General features: G+C 40.8%; 1 protein-coding gene across 14 annotated transcripts in view; it reads left to right on the forward strand.

Annotated features, from left to right (window-relative positions):
• Positions 1-288: 288 nt before the first annotated feature.
• Positions 289-17726, forward strand: part of LOC148840986 (nuclear factor 1 B-type) — a 126115-nt gene continuing 108677 nt past the window's right edge. For 7 of the 14 annotated variants that reach the window (XM_088905154.1, XM_088905924.1, XM_088905910.1 and 4 more), the window contains exons 1-2: positions 3833-4318; positions 8415-8946. In XM_088905154.1, the coding sequence (XP_088761280.1) occupies positions 4289-4318; positions 8415-8946 (562 nt within the window). In that variant the 5' untranslated portion in view covers positions 3833-4288. Of the gene's footprint in view, positions 635-3830; positions 4319-8414; positions 8947-17726 lie in introns of those variants that run through there. The other 7 variants (XM_088905323.1, XM_088905917.1, XM_088905410.1 and 4 more) reach the window with 3 other exon arrangements.

The raw sequence follows: 17726 nt of genomic DNA on the forward strand, positions 1-17726 counted from the left end.
ACTGCCCCCGCGTAATTCCCAGCTCATGTCTTTTGGCTAACAGCGCAAGGAAATGCTCAAGGGGTGCTCTGCTTTGACCTGTCCGGCGCAGCACGTTTCAGTCTCGGCCAGCGCTGCTTTCCATAGGCTCGGGACTCGGCGAATATGCAAATACACCCACTGCGCCCGCCAAGCGGAAGTGAGAGGCTGAAGGCACAGAGGGGCTGAGGGCCGCCTCGGCTCCGACCAATGAGAGAGGAGGAACCCCGTCCAAGTGCGCAGCTCCCCGTGTCTCCTGCTAGCAGCAGCGACGACAGCCAGAGAAAGAAAAGGCGCAGACCTGCCCAGTTCCAGAAACTCAGCCTCTTCTGGATCGCGTTCAACTCAACAACCAAAAAACCTCTCCAAACTCTAACAGAAAGAGGAAGGAAGATTAGGGGAAAAAAAAACAACGAAGTGCTCACTGCCTTGACTTTGACTTTGCCGCCTTTCTGCCAAGAATTCTCTTCCGGTGTTGTTTTAAAAGCATTTCTAGGTGGGAAAAAAAGAAAAACAGAGAAAACACATTATTTGAACTTGAGAAATGTGAAGGTGCCGGCTTCTGTTTCACCCAGAATCCAGGATCCCCGTTTAATTCATGCAATACAGTGCAATGGTACGTGCTCATGGAATATACTGCTAATTTACTAATCTAGTACTACTAATGATTTGCAGCTGTTACTGTATTGCAATTTGAGTTGCTTTTCTCCTGAAAAAAAAATCACCTCCGTGCGTATTTGAAACAGGAGTGAGAGCTGCACACGTTCTGCACATGCGAAAACTGCAGTAGATTTTCGATTGTTTATGTTTTGTTATTGGCAGCTTTTGTATGTAGGTCACAGTAATAATATGTCAGGAGTCGGCGGCGCTGCTAGAGTCCAAAAAGTGCTGAACTTGGCACATTTCCTGCGTTAACTTTTTTTTTCTGGCAGTGAACTTCAGCTGGATTCTGTAGCGATGCCATGGATACCCTGGCAAGTTTTATCGTTGCTTGTTATTCAGATTTTCAGAAAACGTTACATTGCCCTAAAAAGTAGCGGTATACTGGGAAATATCGACAAAGAAATGCCACTGGAACGCAAATGAACGTTGTCATTGTTAAATCCCGTGGTGGTAGTGACCGATGTGATTTTTTTTTCTCCCAAATGTATTTTTTTACGGTCTGAGGTGCATGCGGTTTTGCGGCGCGTTTGTCTTTCCCGTCCAGAAATGCTCGGTCTGTTTCGGATTTTTTTTTCTAAAAAACAGCACGGTTTTGTCGCCGTTCCCCCCCCCCCTCTCCCAGCCTCGCTCTATTAAAATGCAGGCGAGATGTCTTCCATAAAGTTGTGGTTGAGCGCAGTGTGTGAACACTTGGCAGCTCGCAGGGCGAGGGGGTGGGGAAGGCAGATTCGACTTTGACACAAGATGCCGATGTGGCGTGATGTGAATTATTATTAGTCCCGCGAACAGGGCCGTCTTCTCCTCCTCCTTTCAGGACCGCAATTGAACTTGAGACGAGACTGGAATGATCTCTCGAAGTTTTACAGTACTGCGAAGCTGTTTTAAAAAGGCGCCAAAAATAACAACATATTACTTCGGGGCATAAATCCTTTTGTACTAAATGTACATGACTTGGGAACTGGCAAGACACAAAACGGCAGTCACTTTGCCAGGCATCTGTAATGTTAAGAGTTGCTTTCTCCCGCAAATAAAATATTAATTTGGCTCATTTATGTTAAAAACCTATTACTTGTCACACTCGTCCTGAAACAAGTACCAAATATATCTCCTGTGTGGGAATGTCAGGATTTAAACTAAATTTTAAATTATGTTAGGTGCTGTCATTTAACTTTGCTGTGAAACTTGTAATTGCCTTATTTCAAAAGGTTGATTATTGCTTTTTAAAAAAAATTACAACAACTTATTTAAATATCTTGCCGTTTGAAGCCTGTTTTTCACGTTCTTTTACTTCTGGTGGTGTTACACATTGAATATATTTATTTTTTGGGTTTAAGACTGTATGTAACTAAGTATAATCTAATAAATTCATTCTGTAATAAACATCTACAGTATATAGCGCCTTTATAAAGGCAATACAATCAAAGCACATTAAAATATGAATCGTTCATTTTTGCGCCGGTGAAAGCATGACGTTTACGTACACTAGCTAGACATTTTCCCGGCATGGAAAGTACGTACAGATTTAAACAGAATTTAAGATAGCACTTGTTTTCCTTAATCTTACAGTATTTTTGAGTCTCGGGCACAGAGTACTATTAAATATATGACTCGATAAGCGTGGGATAGTGACATATCCAAATGTGATCATTTCAGTAAAACCGTAAGTGCTGTGTTAGTGTGATTTACTAGGATTCACTAGTATATTACCTAGCGTTTCTTAACAATATTCAAATTTTGGAATGGTGTGTACTGATTTAAACCACTCCAGCTCTGGAGTTCAGTGTTTTGTGTGATAATTCTTCACGGTAGCTTCTGCTCTATTATTCCGTGTTCTCCTTTGCTTTTTGGCTGTAAGGTCCGATTTCATAAATTATTCCGGTGTGTTGAACCCGTTTCGAGTGACCGCAGTATGTTGCTAAAAATTTGACTGTTCGCGTGACGTGGTTTGGTTCTAAAAAATAAAAGATTGCATCAATGTTTATTTATTTTCACAGAGGGTTTTCAGTTAATGTTTGGCTGCACGAGTTCCTGAAATGGTTTGGAAATGGAAGGATTTCTTTTTCAGCAAACATCTTTATGCATGATTGCAAGAGTAAAGAACTACCTGCAATTAAATATTGGCAATGAGGTATGCGAGGGTTGGCATGTGGTCAGCGCACTTGTATACTGTAATTATTGTTGGCTGTAGCTATACTTTACTGTAAGGTTGTTGCTAAAATAGTTTTAAATGTGGTCTTAAGTGCAATGCAAGTTGTGAAGCCTATTCGCACCGCTGTTTAGGCAGTTTTTACGCCCAAGCATGTAGTCGTTTTTTTATCTAGGCTATTCATTGCGAGTGAAGATTATATTTTTAAACGCACACGATGTTATAAACATTAAATAAATATTAGGTGATTATTGAAGCACTGATCTGCAACTCGTTGAAGCTTATAACCATTTTCGAGCTGCTTGAACGAAACTAGGAACATTCCTCTTGGGATTTTGTGAAACGGGTTCAAGTTTAGGCAGAGCTAATTTTCGTGTACTTTAATGTTTAGGGCCGCGCAGGACAGTCACAGCGCTGGCATTTTATTGCTCAATCAGAATGAGTGTAAATGTGAAAAGTGTGTTACACAATAAGTATGAGGAAAGTTATTAAATTGAGCTATCGTCGGAATGCGTTGTTCGCCTGACTTTCGTGAGGGCAAAGGTATTCGCTGCACTGCAAACATGTCAGCACAAACGCGGCCGCCTAACTTGTAGCTGCGATTCGTGTTTAAGCCCAAGGAAATTCAAAACCAGAACCGAAATATGAAATAAAAACAACGCGCTCATGCTGTCCGGCAATAGCTTTAGCCCCGCGAATGCCCGTTGGTACAGTATTGAAAGTGCTGGAAGTTCAAGTTCGCAAGCAGGCAGAGGAAAGGCCTCAGAGCTCCGAGGAGCAGGAGGGAATTTTCCATTTCATTTCTGTGCGAGCTGGGGGGCTGGTCTAAAACCTTCCGCTCATAAAAAATCATACCTCTCTCAGAGAAAGGGGGGAAAAATCGTTTTTTATGCTGTGGTTTCTGCAATAGCAGGGAAAGTGGGCTGGTGAAAATGGAATGCGCTTGCTGGAAGAGGAGGAGTATGACTGTAATTAAATGAAAAAAAAATCTTGAGACTGATTTGTTGGGATCGAGCAGACTAGAGGGTGTAGCCGGTCGATATTATATCAAGTTTGAAAAGTAAACACGGGATCAGAAATTTGGCGCCTTCAACTTTTCATATTACATTTGTGAGAGATTTTGAAAATTATTTTTTATTTCAAATTGCGGTGGCGATTATTATTTTTTATTTTTTTGGTCCAATTCGGGATCGTCTTGGATGTTAACCGGAGGTTATGAAGTTCGTCCAGAATAAGAATAAAAAAGTATCGTTCCATCACGCAGCTCAATGGCTAAATGAGAAGTCCTGGTTCTGCAAAGCTGTTGGTCACCGTGAGATAAGTTTTTAATTTTTAAACAAGTGTTTTTAAAAAAGACTGTGAACACAGTCCAGCACGGTAGAATGAATCGATAAAATCAATCCACCTGATATTCAGAGGGAGTTTTGTAGCCAAGTGAAGTAGCTTTCGTTAAGCAAGGACATGATGTATTCTCCAATTTGTCTAACGCAGGTATATTTCTTTGTAATTGTTACTGAATTATCTGATAACATTTGTTGTTGCTCTGTGCTTAAACCGCGGTAAACAGTGCTCCTCGTGCAGTGTCTGACCTGCTCAGCGAAGTTTAAAAAAATATTTTGAAAGTAACTTTGCTTTAAAAATAAATTACTGAAACGGGCACGGCACTCTGGTAAGTACCGAAAGAAAGCAAAACTTAATACAATGCCGAATATATGATAAATTGCGCTCTGTAAAGAATTTCTGTTTTTTTTTTCATTCGAGCTGAAGGTCGAGAAAAAATATTCACTATTTTGGGTTTGACCTGAATATGCAGAATTTGGTGGCAATTAGGCTCTTCTGCATGTCCTTTTTCTCATGGTGTCCAGAAAAGGGGGAAAACCTGCTAAACTTTATGTATTACATTTGTGTGCTTGGTTGTGTGCAAGTACAATTGCATCAACACATACAGGTTTTATCCAAGCATATCATGCTTTTTGGTGCTTAATGCATTCTATGCTGATTTTATTTATATATTAAAAGCGATACTTTTAACAAAGAGTTTTTTCTTCTAGAATTCAAGAACCAAAACATTGCTTCATTACAGCAAACTAGTCAGATTAATGGTTGGCGGTACAGCGTGTAAAGTCGGTCATGATAAAGCTGTATTCAATGAACTAGTGCGCATTTTATTTGTCAGGATTTATTACAACGCAAGGATAATTTATCTGGAACGAATTGGATGAGAATATCCACTGCGTTTATTGAGGGAGAGAGAAAATAAATGGTCGTTTACCAACGTTGAAGTAGCTGAGCACCTGAAGCTCTTTTAAAAAGAACCTTTTAAAACGGGCTTTTACACAACAAAACCACTGGAATTTTAAATACTGAAGGGGAGGCACTCGTAAATTGTGAATGAAGATGCAAACGATGATAAGGTTGATTCAGTGGTTGGACAGAGTCCCCTAGCTTTTTGGCTGACACAATTTTACTGTTTATATTTTGTTTGGCATCAGAAGGTGATTGACTGAGATATGGTTTATTTTATGTAAGGGGACATTATAAGGCTGTGGCACAATTTTGTAAACTAGGTAATAAACGGTTTATCCGTAAGCGTGAAAATTAAATTTATTAAGCAGGTATTTAGAATGTAATAAATCACATTGGTGTGGTAAAAGTAGTGGGTTTTTGATCAGAATTGAACTGCTGGCATCATCAGAATGATTGTTCTACAATTTAACGTTTCCATTGTTAAATTAATCTGGCTTGTTTTTGTAGGCTAGAAATATGATTATGAAATATACAAGAGTGTTTATGAAATCTGCTATTAAAAGTGGACAGTATCATAGATCACTAGCAGGGAGTGGTTCCACACTGATAAATGAAAATGATCAGAGAGGCTTTGAAAACAAGCCTGTTAAAATAAGTTATTGATAAAAGATTTTCGGCATTAATATGGTTAAGCTCTTCAGAAGCCTTTTAAAACCAATATCCACTGTGTAGAACACTATTTGTAATTAGTTCTGGTATTTATATACTATTTTTCAGTCGCAGATGGGAATCTAGGACCACATGAGACGTAACCTTTTCTTTTCTCTACTTCACATGCTGTTTGTATGAGTTTTTTAGATATCCCATCAGCTAGATTTAGTAGTTTGGTATTTAGAACCCGTTGGCATTTTTTACCAGCACAGCTGAGGATTTTGAAATTGTTATTGTGTTGTAAATTTAAATGTTGAGATTTTGGTATTTTTAAAATGGTAAATGATTTTTTTGCCCATTGGTTTTCAATCCTGTAAATTTTATGAAAATACATTTGGTAGTCATTAATGTTACTGGCAATGAAAGTGCAAATCTAGCTTAAAATGTTCATTTACCTAAGGAAGTTCTCGGTGTGTTTGTACTGTGCTTGTACAGAATTAACCTCTGCCTTTTTTTTTACAACTGACTTGGTTTTGGAAGTAAGCAATTAGGAAATCGAGGCTCACGCATTAAATACATTTTCAAAGTTTGTTGCAAGTTTTTTTGTATTGCAACAATATTTTTATTGTCAGTCTCCGTTTGGAAAAAATGTTTAATGTCAAATCAAGGTGGTTTATTAGACTCAGTTTACTTTCAGTTGACGCAGTGAGTCTGTGTGTGTATATATGGGTAATTACTAATTACTTCCTTATATATATATATTTCCAAAGTAAAGCTTTCACAGTTGTTTCATGCAGTGCTGACTTCTCTGCTGTCAGAAATACAGATAGGGAATGTATTACTTGCTGTGGTTACCCAAAGCACTGCTGCCTTCCCACAGAAAGCACAATCTGTGGTTTAACCCTTACAGTGGCCTATTTAGATCAACACAATTACTAACGTTTCTGTTAAAAGTCAGGCGCACCACAGAAATGCTGGTTATTTAATCTGGTGCCCAATTTCAAACGCATGCCATATACTAATAGGCAGACAATAGGTCTGTAGTGCTTATTTAAGTATCTGTTTAGGAATGAAATGCCTGGATCAAAAAAAATTAAGGAGGGCACAGTGCTATCATTTCTGTTATTGCTGTTATTTATGTGCAAAAACACAGAACACTGACATTAATGTCTCATAAATATTTAAAAAACTTTATGTATATTTGTGCAATTGAGTTTTGTTGCACATAAAAAAAGATTTGATTTGCTAAAATCTGCCATCTGATCTTTGCATTGGTCCTTCTGTTACAGAATAAGCTCTGTTAAGTCTTAAAATGTATTGCTTTAGATTTCAGTGCAAAAAAATAATTTGGCATTCAGTAATGTTTTTTGTGATTATGAAGTTTTACAGTAACATCGGACATGCAGAGCGTTGTTTTATACAGAAAGGAGAAAAGGCGCTTATCATAAAAATGTTCTGGCTGTTAAACTAGCAAACACTAATGGTCCAATGCAATGTAACAGGTCTGACTTTGGGCACTGAAACTGAATGTATATGTGCACTGTAAAAAAAGAAAAGGTGTCGATTCTATGAGTCGCTGTTCAGCAGCGTACTTTTAATGTCACCTTTGTCACAGCATGCAGAGCAACAAAGAATGCAAATTCTGTGCCAAGTTGCCATTTTCATTGTCTGTTTTGGATTGATTTTCAAGGGGGTTAGAATAATTGCCATGCACTTGTGATCAGCTAGCAAATTAACTGACTCTATGGGACCTCAAATCCCAACTTAAAAAACTGCGGGCAGAGCGGCTTTGTCTGCGGAGCGTAAAGTTTTTGCTTCTCTCTTCATCTCCCTTTTCACTCCTCCTCCGTCAAGGGAAGTGTCTTTAAAGGCAAAGGTAAATATTCCCTGCCGGGAGGAGGTGTGTGTAAGGAGGGGACATTTTACATTTTGTGCAGCGTGTTCTGCGCGGGTTTTTGGCCACGGTCCCTTGTCGGAGCCCGCGTGCTCTGGTTACCAGAGCGGTGCTGCTACTGTGCAGGAATGTAGGACGGGTTGATAAGAAGAATGGCCGGCGGACGAGAGCGCATGCTCCGTGTGCCACCAGCAGGCTCTTGCTGAGAACATGCTCCCGGAGCGGGAACAGCGTGGCGTTGCTGAATCTGTAGGCTCTGTGCTGCTGTGGCACAGGCAGAAGGGAGCGAACTGTGGCATCCGCTTGCAGGCTCTCTCAGCCCTTCCACTGAGGTTGCCCAGGTTCAGCTGCTGCAGCCTTCTCTGAGATGGTAGTCAAATGGAGCTAGCGGTGGCAGCTCAGTTGTGCGGCCAAGTGGTCTTTTGATGTTCGTGGCAGTGAAATGTGAACGCAAAGGGGATGACGGGTGGCAGAGAGAAATGTAACGAACAGGCGTTTGATTCACGCGTTGGTATATCGTGGATAAAAATGCCTTCTCTAGTTAAACCACGACCCTTAACCAGTGAAATTTGTAATTGTGTTCTAACTCGTATCGCACGCCTCTGTCTTTGGTGTTTTCTAGGACGTTTCGCCATCCCTCAGTGTTGTACATGATCAGTATTGTTTCCTTTTGGCGGAGACGGTGATGGGTTAATTGGACAGTAACTGCTTGCCAGAAGGTCACTTCTGCTTCACGGTTGTTCCTGTTGTTAACTTCCCCCCCCTCTTCTTGTGCTCTTTCCTCTCTGACTGCAGGATGAGTTTCATCCTTTCATCGAGGCACTTCTTCCACATGTCCGTGCGATCGCCTACACGTGGTTCAACCTCCAAGCCCGAAAGCGCAAGTACTTCAAGAAGCACGAGAAGCGGATGTCGAAGGATGAGGAGCGCGCGGTCAAGGACGAACTGCTCGGCGAAAAGCCCGAGATCAAACAGAAGTGGGCGTCCAGGCTGCTGGCCAAGCTTCGCAAAGACATCCGCCAAGAGTACCGGGAGGATTTTGTGCTCAGTGTTACGGGGAAGAAACATCCCTGCTGCGTGCTCTCCAACCCTGACCAGAAGGGAAAGATCCGCAGGATCGACTGCCTCAGGCAGGCCGACAAAGTCTGGCGCCTCGACCTGGTCATGGTCATCCTCTTCAAGGGCATCCCTTTGGAAAGTACGGATGGAGAGAGGCTCGTCAAATCCCCACATTGCACAAATCCAGCACTTTGTGTCCAGCCACACCACATAACAGTATCGGTCAAGGAGCTGGACTTGTTTCTGGCTTACTATGTCCAGGACCAAGGTAGGTGTGCGAAGCAGGCTGGGAGACTGACCTGGCACGTCTGTGCTTTGCTAGTAAGAATCCTGTTTTCAAACCCAGGGAGTGAAATAATGCTGTGCAACGCTGGTGTCTCCAGTACCACAGAATGTCAAGTAAAACAAGAGTGGGAAGTTAGCCAAGTCTCTCTCAGTTTTTACTTCATGAACAATTAAAACACAGAAGATTAAAGTCAAACCTAGAACCTGAAACCACAAAAATAAGCCTTTTTATTTACAGCTTCAATCACTGAAGCATACATGAGCCGACACACACTGTTCCCCCTATCTTATCTTCTTATACACTTACTGAAAGATAAATTTCCACTTGAAACCTAGGGAATTATAAAAAATTCAGTACAGGTAGGAACAGTAATCACTGAATTGTCAAAACAGTTCTGGTGGATGTGTAGTGGTACTGAACTTTTGTGACTTAGGTTCTCATTTTGAAAGCAATTTGGATTTAACAAGGAGCAGTCACAAAAATGTTAAGAGTGTTTATTTCAAAAATGGTTTGAGATGAACAAAAAGGACCACATCATACTGCTTTTGATTTTAGGATTTCAGAAGCACAAATGCATTCTTCTGGCTGCATTGTGTACATAAACCTCTTAAATATAATGAATTTACTAATCCATTTCAGCAGGACGTTTCTTTCATAGAGTATAGTATAGTAAGGGAGTGCTGTTTTGGGACTGAAAAAGAAATTGCTTCCTTGAATCTCAAACTTAAAATGTTGTACACTCTTGAACTTTGACCTGAAATCAGGGTGTTTGTCAGAAATGGTGTCCTCCAGATCTCTGGTAATGCGTGCATGAGAACCTCCTGAAATCTCAATTCTTTACCTCCTAATGTGTAGCAGTTCTGCTAATGTAAAGCACTGGGGAAAAAAATAAATTATCCGCCATTACGATTTCATACCTGTTTTTCTTTACCTTTCAGAGGAAGTGGTGGAAGGTGTATGATATCTTGATTGGATGAATTGTTATTGAAATTGCAGTTTTTTTGTTCAGTCATATTTAAATAGTAAAATTTGATTACCATAGGAAGGCTACATGTGCGTTACGTCAGATTGAAGAATGGTGAAACTAGCCATCAGCACCAAGCCTGAGCACTCTAGAGTGCATTGCTGGGTGGAAAAAAGGCCGTTTCTATGTGCTACAATTTAAATGACTTTCTCAGATAAAAAAGAGGCTCACATTTTCTTAAGATCACATACTGTATGTGATATCATGCTATACAAATCTAAAAGTAAATCAACTTCTTCGTTGCCCTTGTAGTTTCTCAAAATGAGAATCTCTCATTTTTTTAATTAATCAGTTGATGTTTTCCTTTCATAATTAATACTTTATCGAAAGACGGGTCCAAGGGGAACCTGTTTTAAAAACTCGATGATGTGTCCTTTGATAACAGCTGAGCAATGGAAAAAGCAAATCTAAATAAAAATATTTGTACTGTTTCTGCACAATCATTAAAATAAATGTTGCCTTCAAAATATTTTGCATAAGCAAAATAATCTTTATTGTTGAAAACCAAAAACGTAATTGAAAAAGCAGTATTCATGTCTTTTTCATAAATAATAAGCATTTCATGAATAATATCACGAGAATTCTAAAACCATAGTTGGGGTGTTAACATAGCAAGAAAAATAACGATTAAATTGGAATTACTTAGGGTTGAAAATATATTTTAGTAAAATAGAAATGGTTATGATTGAATTTCTTGAAATCACTTTTCTGATCGGAGAGATTGTATAATTTTGTGCACACACAAGGAAAAACCAAATTTGTAATTCTGCTTTTCATTTTTAAATGCCTCTGGAGAAAGAACAACTCATTATTTAATGTAGATTTTAAATAGCTTTGGCGTTCATATTTTCTGAAAGCTAATTTGTGAACAACGAATTTGAACATAGCCATCTTATTTATTCAAGTTGCAAGTACAATCTAAATTGACAAAGCTGTGAAGTTGAAATCCCCCCTCTTCTCAAATAGATGTTCTGTAATTGGAATGCTTATGCTTTAAAAAAAACTTATCCTAAATTACTTGTGGAAGACAGACTGGGTAGCAAATAACTGCAAAAAAAAAAGCCCGTGACCACTAAACTGTGAACGTCCATTTTGTGTTTGTGAAGTGCCAGGGGAAAGCAGAAGGGATTGTGAAGTGACAATAATGGTTGCCACTGGCACCAAGGTTGGCATCAGACCCTCTTTGTCTCGTTGTAGGATTCTGCTGATTCGTTGGTTGGAATCCGCATTGCAGTCTTAAATCTGTTTGGTATAAATCTATATCTTTTTACATACAGCAGAATCTCCTTGTCCTCTTGTCTGTCTGCAGAGGCTCTTTTAGTGTAGAGCATGTTTATTTTCTATTATTTCAGAGAAATTTTAGTTAAAGTTATTGTGGCTTTGTTAAAAATTCTGCGTGTGCTTACAGTATATCTGACACTGATGCGATGGCCCCTGTGTTTTCTAATGCTTCACTGATTGTTTTTTTTTGAACCCTTGAACATCTCCTTCTGCCGAGGTCTAGGCAGACGTAGAAACTGTAGCATTCATATACTGTATAATTATGTCCCATATTTCTGCTTTACTGCTTGATGTTTCTGTTAAACCTAGCTGCTTTTTTAAACAAAAATAAAATAATGTCCTGAGGTTACGGTGTTCCAGGGTGGATGAGGAAAATTCTGCGTTTGGTCTTCTCGGTACTTGAGCTTGTCCTCTGTGAACCACAGCAGGCAGTATGTGAAGGTGAGAAATTCCATTCTGTAGATACTGAATTTCTAAGTCAGCGCCATGGAATCTGATTTTCTCATAACTACTATCGTTTGGTCACACACACCTCTCCTCCCCGAATGTTTGAAATGTAGTTTGTGTTACTATTTGTGCAGCTGTTTGTCAAACAAATGGCTCAGTTCTTTTCATCTTATTTAATTATGCACTACCTATGCGTCCGGAGCTTAGGAATTCGAATTGCTTTTTTAGCGTTCCTCCTTGGACAGGTATCTTTAAAATGGCACGAGAGCCCTAGTCTGTGCGTTGACGGCCACCGCGGATTGGTATTCTGCAGTTTTATGTTAATACTTTATGAATAAGCACTTCACTATTGGCTGGGGAACCAAACAAGTAAACACCAACAAAAAGAAAAGGCTTAGCATTCATCTGCCTAGTGCCCATCTCAGGACAATGCAGCCACATTGTGCAAACGCGCTGAGCGGCGCCATTTTGTTTGTGAAGTGCCAGGAGAGAAGCAGGGAAACCGCTTGATGCCAGTAATGGTTGTTAGTGGTACGGAGGTTGGCATCAAACCCCTCTTTGTCTACTTGCAGCATGCCTTTGATTCGTTGGTTGGCATCCGCAATGCAGTGGGCACACAGGAAAGTTTCTGCCAGTCGCAGAACGGGAGCCGCTGCGCTTTGTGTGGCTGCAATTAGAAAAAACGGAAACGCACAAAATGCAACACCACCTCTTGAGAACAAATAAAAACGAAGATGGGTCACCGACGTAAAAAATGCGGGGCTTACGAGGCGAAGTCTTTTATCAGCTCGCTGTTTTCCTTTTTACCACAAAAACTCAAGCCCACAGCAAAACCTTCTGCCTCTTTCGCAGGCCTTTGTTAACCTGCCTGTTCGGTCTTCTGTTGGCCAAAATGCGGAAATCCAGCTAAGTTTTATTTGCCCTTGCTAGAGAAATGGAAAAATAAGGAATATCAAGAGGCAGGTTTATATTTAAATGTTTTTTAAATATAACACAATTTTTTTATCTAAATTGTGTTAGAAATTTGTCAAAGATGTAATCCGAAATTTGATGAAAGGTTTTGGTGCTACTAGCATGTTCGCATTTTTATTGCTTCATTATATATTTATCGTTTTGTGTAAATAAAAATACTTCAGTGTGCCAGGAATAATTAAAACACGGAAGATTATTTAGTGATAACTATTAATAACATTATTGTCGTAGCTTTTGTGCACTCCCATTTTCAGGGGTAAGAAAGTGCAGTATTTGGAGTGTATAAAAGACACTTATTATATTTATTTGCTGTTTCAGCTAGGGCGTCCTTCGTGTGGGAGTACATGCAGACTTTCTTAATGTATTGATGTCTAATGATAGCTGTACCTGCAGCCTGTGGCAGTAGATCCGGTGGCTGAGGTCAGTCTTCAGGACCGAGCGCCCCTAAAGGTGAAACTGGTGGAAAATGAGACCAGGGGCACCCCCAGCCTTTCCCGCCCCTTAAACTCAGGCAGGTTTCACTCAGTCTCGGGACAGCGCTGGATACTTGTGGTTGAATTCTTCCCATTTATATCTTAAGAAGATGGATCATAGGTGTAACTTTCCTATGCGTTTATAGTTTTCCAAGTCCAGCACATGAAGAAGTGCATGAAATAGCGCCTAAAATTGGGTGTAGTGTCCCCAACAAAGCCGCGCTGCTCTCCACCCTTGTGGAAAGGGGTTTTGAGCGAGCTCCTGGCTGTGGGAATAGTGGATGGGATGGGAGTGGGGTTCTGTCCCCATGCAGAAGTTGGCACCGGTGGAAGAATAAGACCCACGGTGGGAGCTGGGGAGAGGGGAGGGGGCGGCGGACATGTGCAGCTGTGCTGGATTTAGAGGCTGTGGCAGCTCTCGAGAAATCTGGCACCGCCTCGTAGTCCGCGCCAGAACGGGAACATGAGCAGCTCTGGGGTTTTTTCTCTCTCTTTACAGTACCGTAAGAGAAAAATTAGAAACACAAAATAATGTAGTAAGAGAACAAAGTGGCCTGATTCTCATTACAAGAAAAGGACAGTCAGACATAACTGTGCTTTTCCCTTATGTATATTTTCGTGTATTGTCTTGATCTTTTGACTCCTAAAACAATGAAATAACTCCCATTTGTCTTTTGGCAAGCCTACAGGAGATTTCCCTGCTCAACTCTTAACTTGATTAAATACAGTTGTGGACAAATGGTTTTTTGTGCCCTTTACAGAATGTGGGGTGTGCAGTCTTTTCTCCTTTTCACAGAATTGTATGATGTTACTGTGTTTAGCACGCCTGACCCTTTATAGTGAAGTTTTTTAAATACTCCTAAACCACCATACATTTGTTGAAATTTCTGCAAACTTACAATTATTGTAGTAGCACTTATTAAATAAAGTACATTCACGGTAATTTCCAGCATGTTTAAGCAGTTTTAAAGAAATGACAAATTTGCAGCCTATACATGGTGTGTTACACAGCCTGTGGAGAAAAATGTAATTTTTTTCTCATTCACTCTTTTTTGCTGCCTCGGAGATCAGGTTAGAACCTGCAGAAAGCTCGCTCTCTACCCCAGATTCATTTCATAATTCAGAACCACTACAGCAGGATCCACATAGTTTGCCTACAGCATGCAGATGCATGAAAATAAGTCCCGGTGTCTCCTTGTATGGAGCTGAAACTCGTGAGACAGATTTGTGTTCAGTGGAGAAACGTGACAAGTTTTAATTGTGTCAAAAGAAATGTGCTTTCATGTACAGATGGGGTGCTTTAGTGGCTGTCTACTCTTAAAAGCTTTGTAAAGTTATTTTAACACTTGGTGTATGATAGAAGTGCAGTTTGGTGGCAGTGTAAGAGTCTGAGATAGTTATGTATAATAGCCTAATACTATAGCACATGTCTTTAGCAGCACACTGTGGTCACTGGACTCCACTTTGTCCTAATCTGATTTTATGAAATTTTGAATTCCAGCTGGGGAGATCTTTCATGCGAGGTTAAGGCTCGTGAAGATGTTAAAAACGCGTAAAAGAAAATTAGTCAGCCATCCTGATACAACTTGTTTCCTGTTTGAGAAAAAATTGATTTACTATGAGAAAGTAATTAGTTTTGACAGAAACCGAATGAAATGATTACCTTTTTACTGCATTATTTGAATCCCACATTTACTGAATTGTTTTTTTCTGGTGGATCTCTTTGGAATGTAAATCTTTTGAGAACATAGTCAATGATACATTTCTTGGTTTCTTGAAACTGATTGTTTATGGTAAAAAAATAACCATTGTACAGTTTCTCGAAATCCAAATGAGTGAAGCAGCATTAAAAATAAAAGGAAAGCAAGATGTCTGATTCTGCACATTTTTTAAGCTTATTTGTTCAACACGTATTTTTAAATACCTTCTGTTTTGAATTCAAACGTCTAAACTATGGAAAGCACTAAAATAATCTGCAAATTTAGGTAAGAAGTATCAAGAAATCATTACACTGATCTGATGTCTGTTTACGACTCTTGACACTTAACAGTAGTGTCTTTCTCCTTTCCTTAAATAAACATTTTTAAGGAGATTTGTGGGGCCATTGTTTGGTTAGTGTCCTGCGCTCTTTGAACGGCTGTGGTGTAATACAGTGGGTCTGTCACAGCCTTATAACCAAAATATTCCGAATTTCAGAAAAACAACATGCATCGAATTAGGTGCTTTCTCCCCTCGTCCACGTCTCCGGGCTGTGAATAACATTATATGGTCCTGACATCTCTTCGGCTCGGATGGATTACCTCTAATTTGTTCTGCCATGTTAAGAGCCTTGTTTTATGAGACCAGACTTAGCTTCTGGCCCTCGTGTCAGGACCCCTGCAAAGTGATGCGGTGTGTGTCGTGTGAAGTTTAATTGACCAAAACAGATTTGTGAAAACAAATCGATGGCAGCCCACGTCCAGACCGGGGCCCGGCCGCCTACCTGAGGCTCCGCGAGCCCCCCAGCTGCGCGGGTCGGGAGAGCGGCCGCCAGCCGCTTGACCTTTCCTTTGTTCGCCCTCGGCGCAGGTTCCTCCCTTTCTTCCGCGGTGATAGCTGAGAGGGTGGCCACCGCCTTGACTTTCCACCCCAGTGGAGTGCAGGCGCCCCTCGGGAGCAATTGTGGCTTCTGTTTGATATGGTCTGGCTGCAGTCATTACTTTCCCTTGTTTGCTGACAGTGATGTGGACAAATTAGCAGGCCTCCCCGTGGTGGGCAGTGTGGGGTGGGGGGCTCGGGCTGGTTTGGATCGACTTTGCATCCTCTGATTACTTCTCAAAGATCCAAAAACAGTCGGGGAAGTTGGGGCGCCCCAAGAGGCCCCTGCTTTTGAAACCTTTAAGCAATGCTGATTGTCTTATTTGTGCTGTGCTAATTCAAGGATTGCAGACCTCTCGCATTGATTCGCCCATGGCACAGGCAGCTTTTGTTTACTTTCACAGAAGCCCAACCTGTTTTTCTTCTTTTTTTTTTTTCCCCCAAAATTCAGACCTTCAGTATAAGACTCCGCACAGCAGTGGTTTAAAATCTTAATTGTTTTATTGAGGAAGTCTGTGTATCCTCTCATTTGGGTTTTCTACATTTATGTATTTGTTAAAGAATGTTTAGTAATATTTTTGCCTTTGCTTGTAAGATTAGGAGTACAGGCGACCTTAAATTGTCAGAACAAATTAGGGTAGCAATTAAATGGAATTAAGGAGGTGGGCAGGAGTGGCAGTGTCTCTTTCTGCCATTCATCATGTTTGAGCTTGCGTACTCTTAAAAACCCTTGGAAAAGAGCTGTATCCAAGAGATCAGCAATTGATCCTTGCCCCTTCCGATAAGCACCGTCCCACACAGTGTAAGGGAAAAGATCATTAACCTGAGGGCTGTTTATCTGTTTTATTTTCTGAGAGCAAGGTGGTATGTCTGGGGCTGTTGGTACCTAGTTTTCCAGCTGGCTGCCGCTGAGGCACAGAGAGGGGAAGTTGCCTGACCCCAGGGTCATTCAGAGATTACGAGCCAGCCTGCGTGAAGAACGACTGCGGTGCAGCACAGGGCTGCTCCCAGAGGGATGAGGGAGTCGGGACCCCCCGACAGCCCTGACCTGTTTCATGATGGCGTCCTTGGATTGCTTAGCTACGAGCAGCCAAGCGGCCTCCTCCTCCTCCTGTCAGCACCCTTCCCTTTGTGCTCACACACACAAGCAGGGGGACTTCTCCAAAGTCACATTTAAAAGTTGCACCGACACTAGGAAAAACACGTTAAGGAATAGTTGAGTGCTCGTAGAGCAAGAACGCTACTGTTGCCAGTCCGTAAATGATCCGTTTTAGTCTTTAGAGTGATGGTTGGAAGCTAATTTCTGCCTTTTTTTTTTTGGTAACACCTGAGAATATGAGCATTTAGAAAATTCAGCCAGGTGTGGGCTTTTGTCAAAGCAGTTTTGAAAGTTTTGGTTTTTAATGCACAGCATGACAAGCATGTCTTTGGTAGTGCTGTATGCAGATTGTGATTTGGAATTTTAATAGGCTCAACGTCCTCTCCTCAGGAGTGTGTGTTTTAGGTTCATAAAGCGAAACCCAGTGCCTTCTGTTTTCTTTGAGATTATCTGAAGGCTGTTGCATTATGTGCAAAGGCAAAACAGAAAATCAAAACTATTTGCTTGCACCGGGAGAAGAGGCATAAATTACAGATCCCTAAATATGTATTTGTTTTGAAATCTAATCCTGCTGTAAGTTCCTAAGTGATTTACAGTGGCTTGACGTCTGATAAAGCAGTGTATTGTGTTTAGTGCTAGGCTACAGACAACATGGATTTGTACACATTTGAAAGCATTTACTAGAGTGTAGAAAAAAAGTAATGTAATTGCTTGAACGGGTTCATGTTACCACTCGGAATACTCTGTATAATCAAATTGAATCCAGGTTCAGAGCTGCAGCGCCTTTCGCGCACACTGTTGTACGGAAATGCAGACTGTCACTGTCTGCGTTGGTAATTATTCACAGACACTGCTCTCCGGAATAAAGTTGACTTACCAGTTGTTCACT

This window comes from Atractosteus spatula, chromosome 1, assembly GCF_055471065.1.
Source record: "Atractosteus spatula isolate fAtrSpa1 chromosome 1, fAtrSpa1.hap1, whole genome shotgun sequence".
Taxonomy (NCBI): domain Eukaryota; kingdom Metazoa; phylum Chordata; class Actinopteri; order Semionotiformes; family Lepisosteidae; genus Atractosteus; species Atractosteus spatula.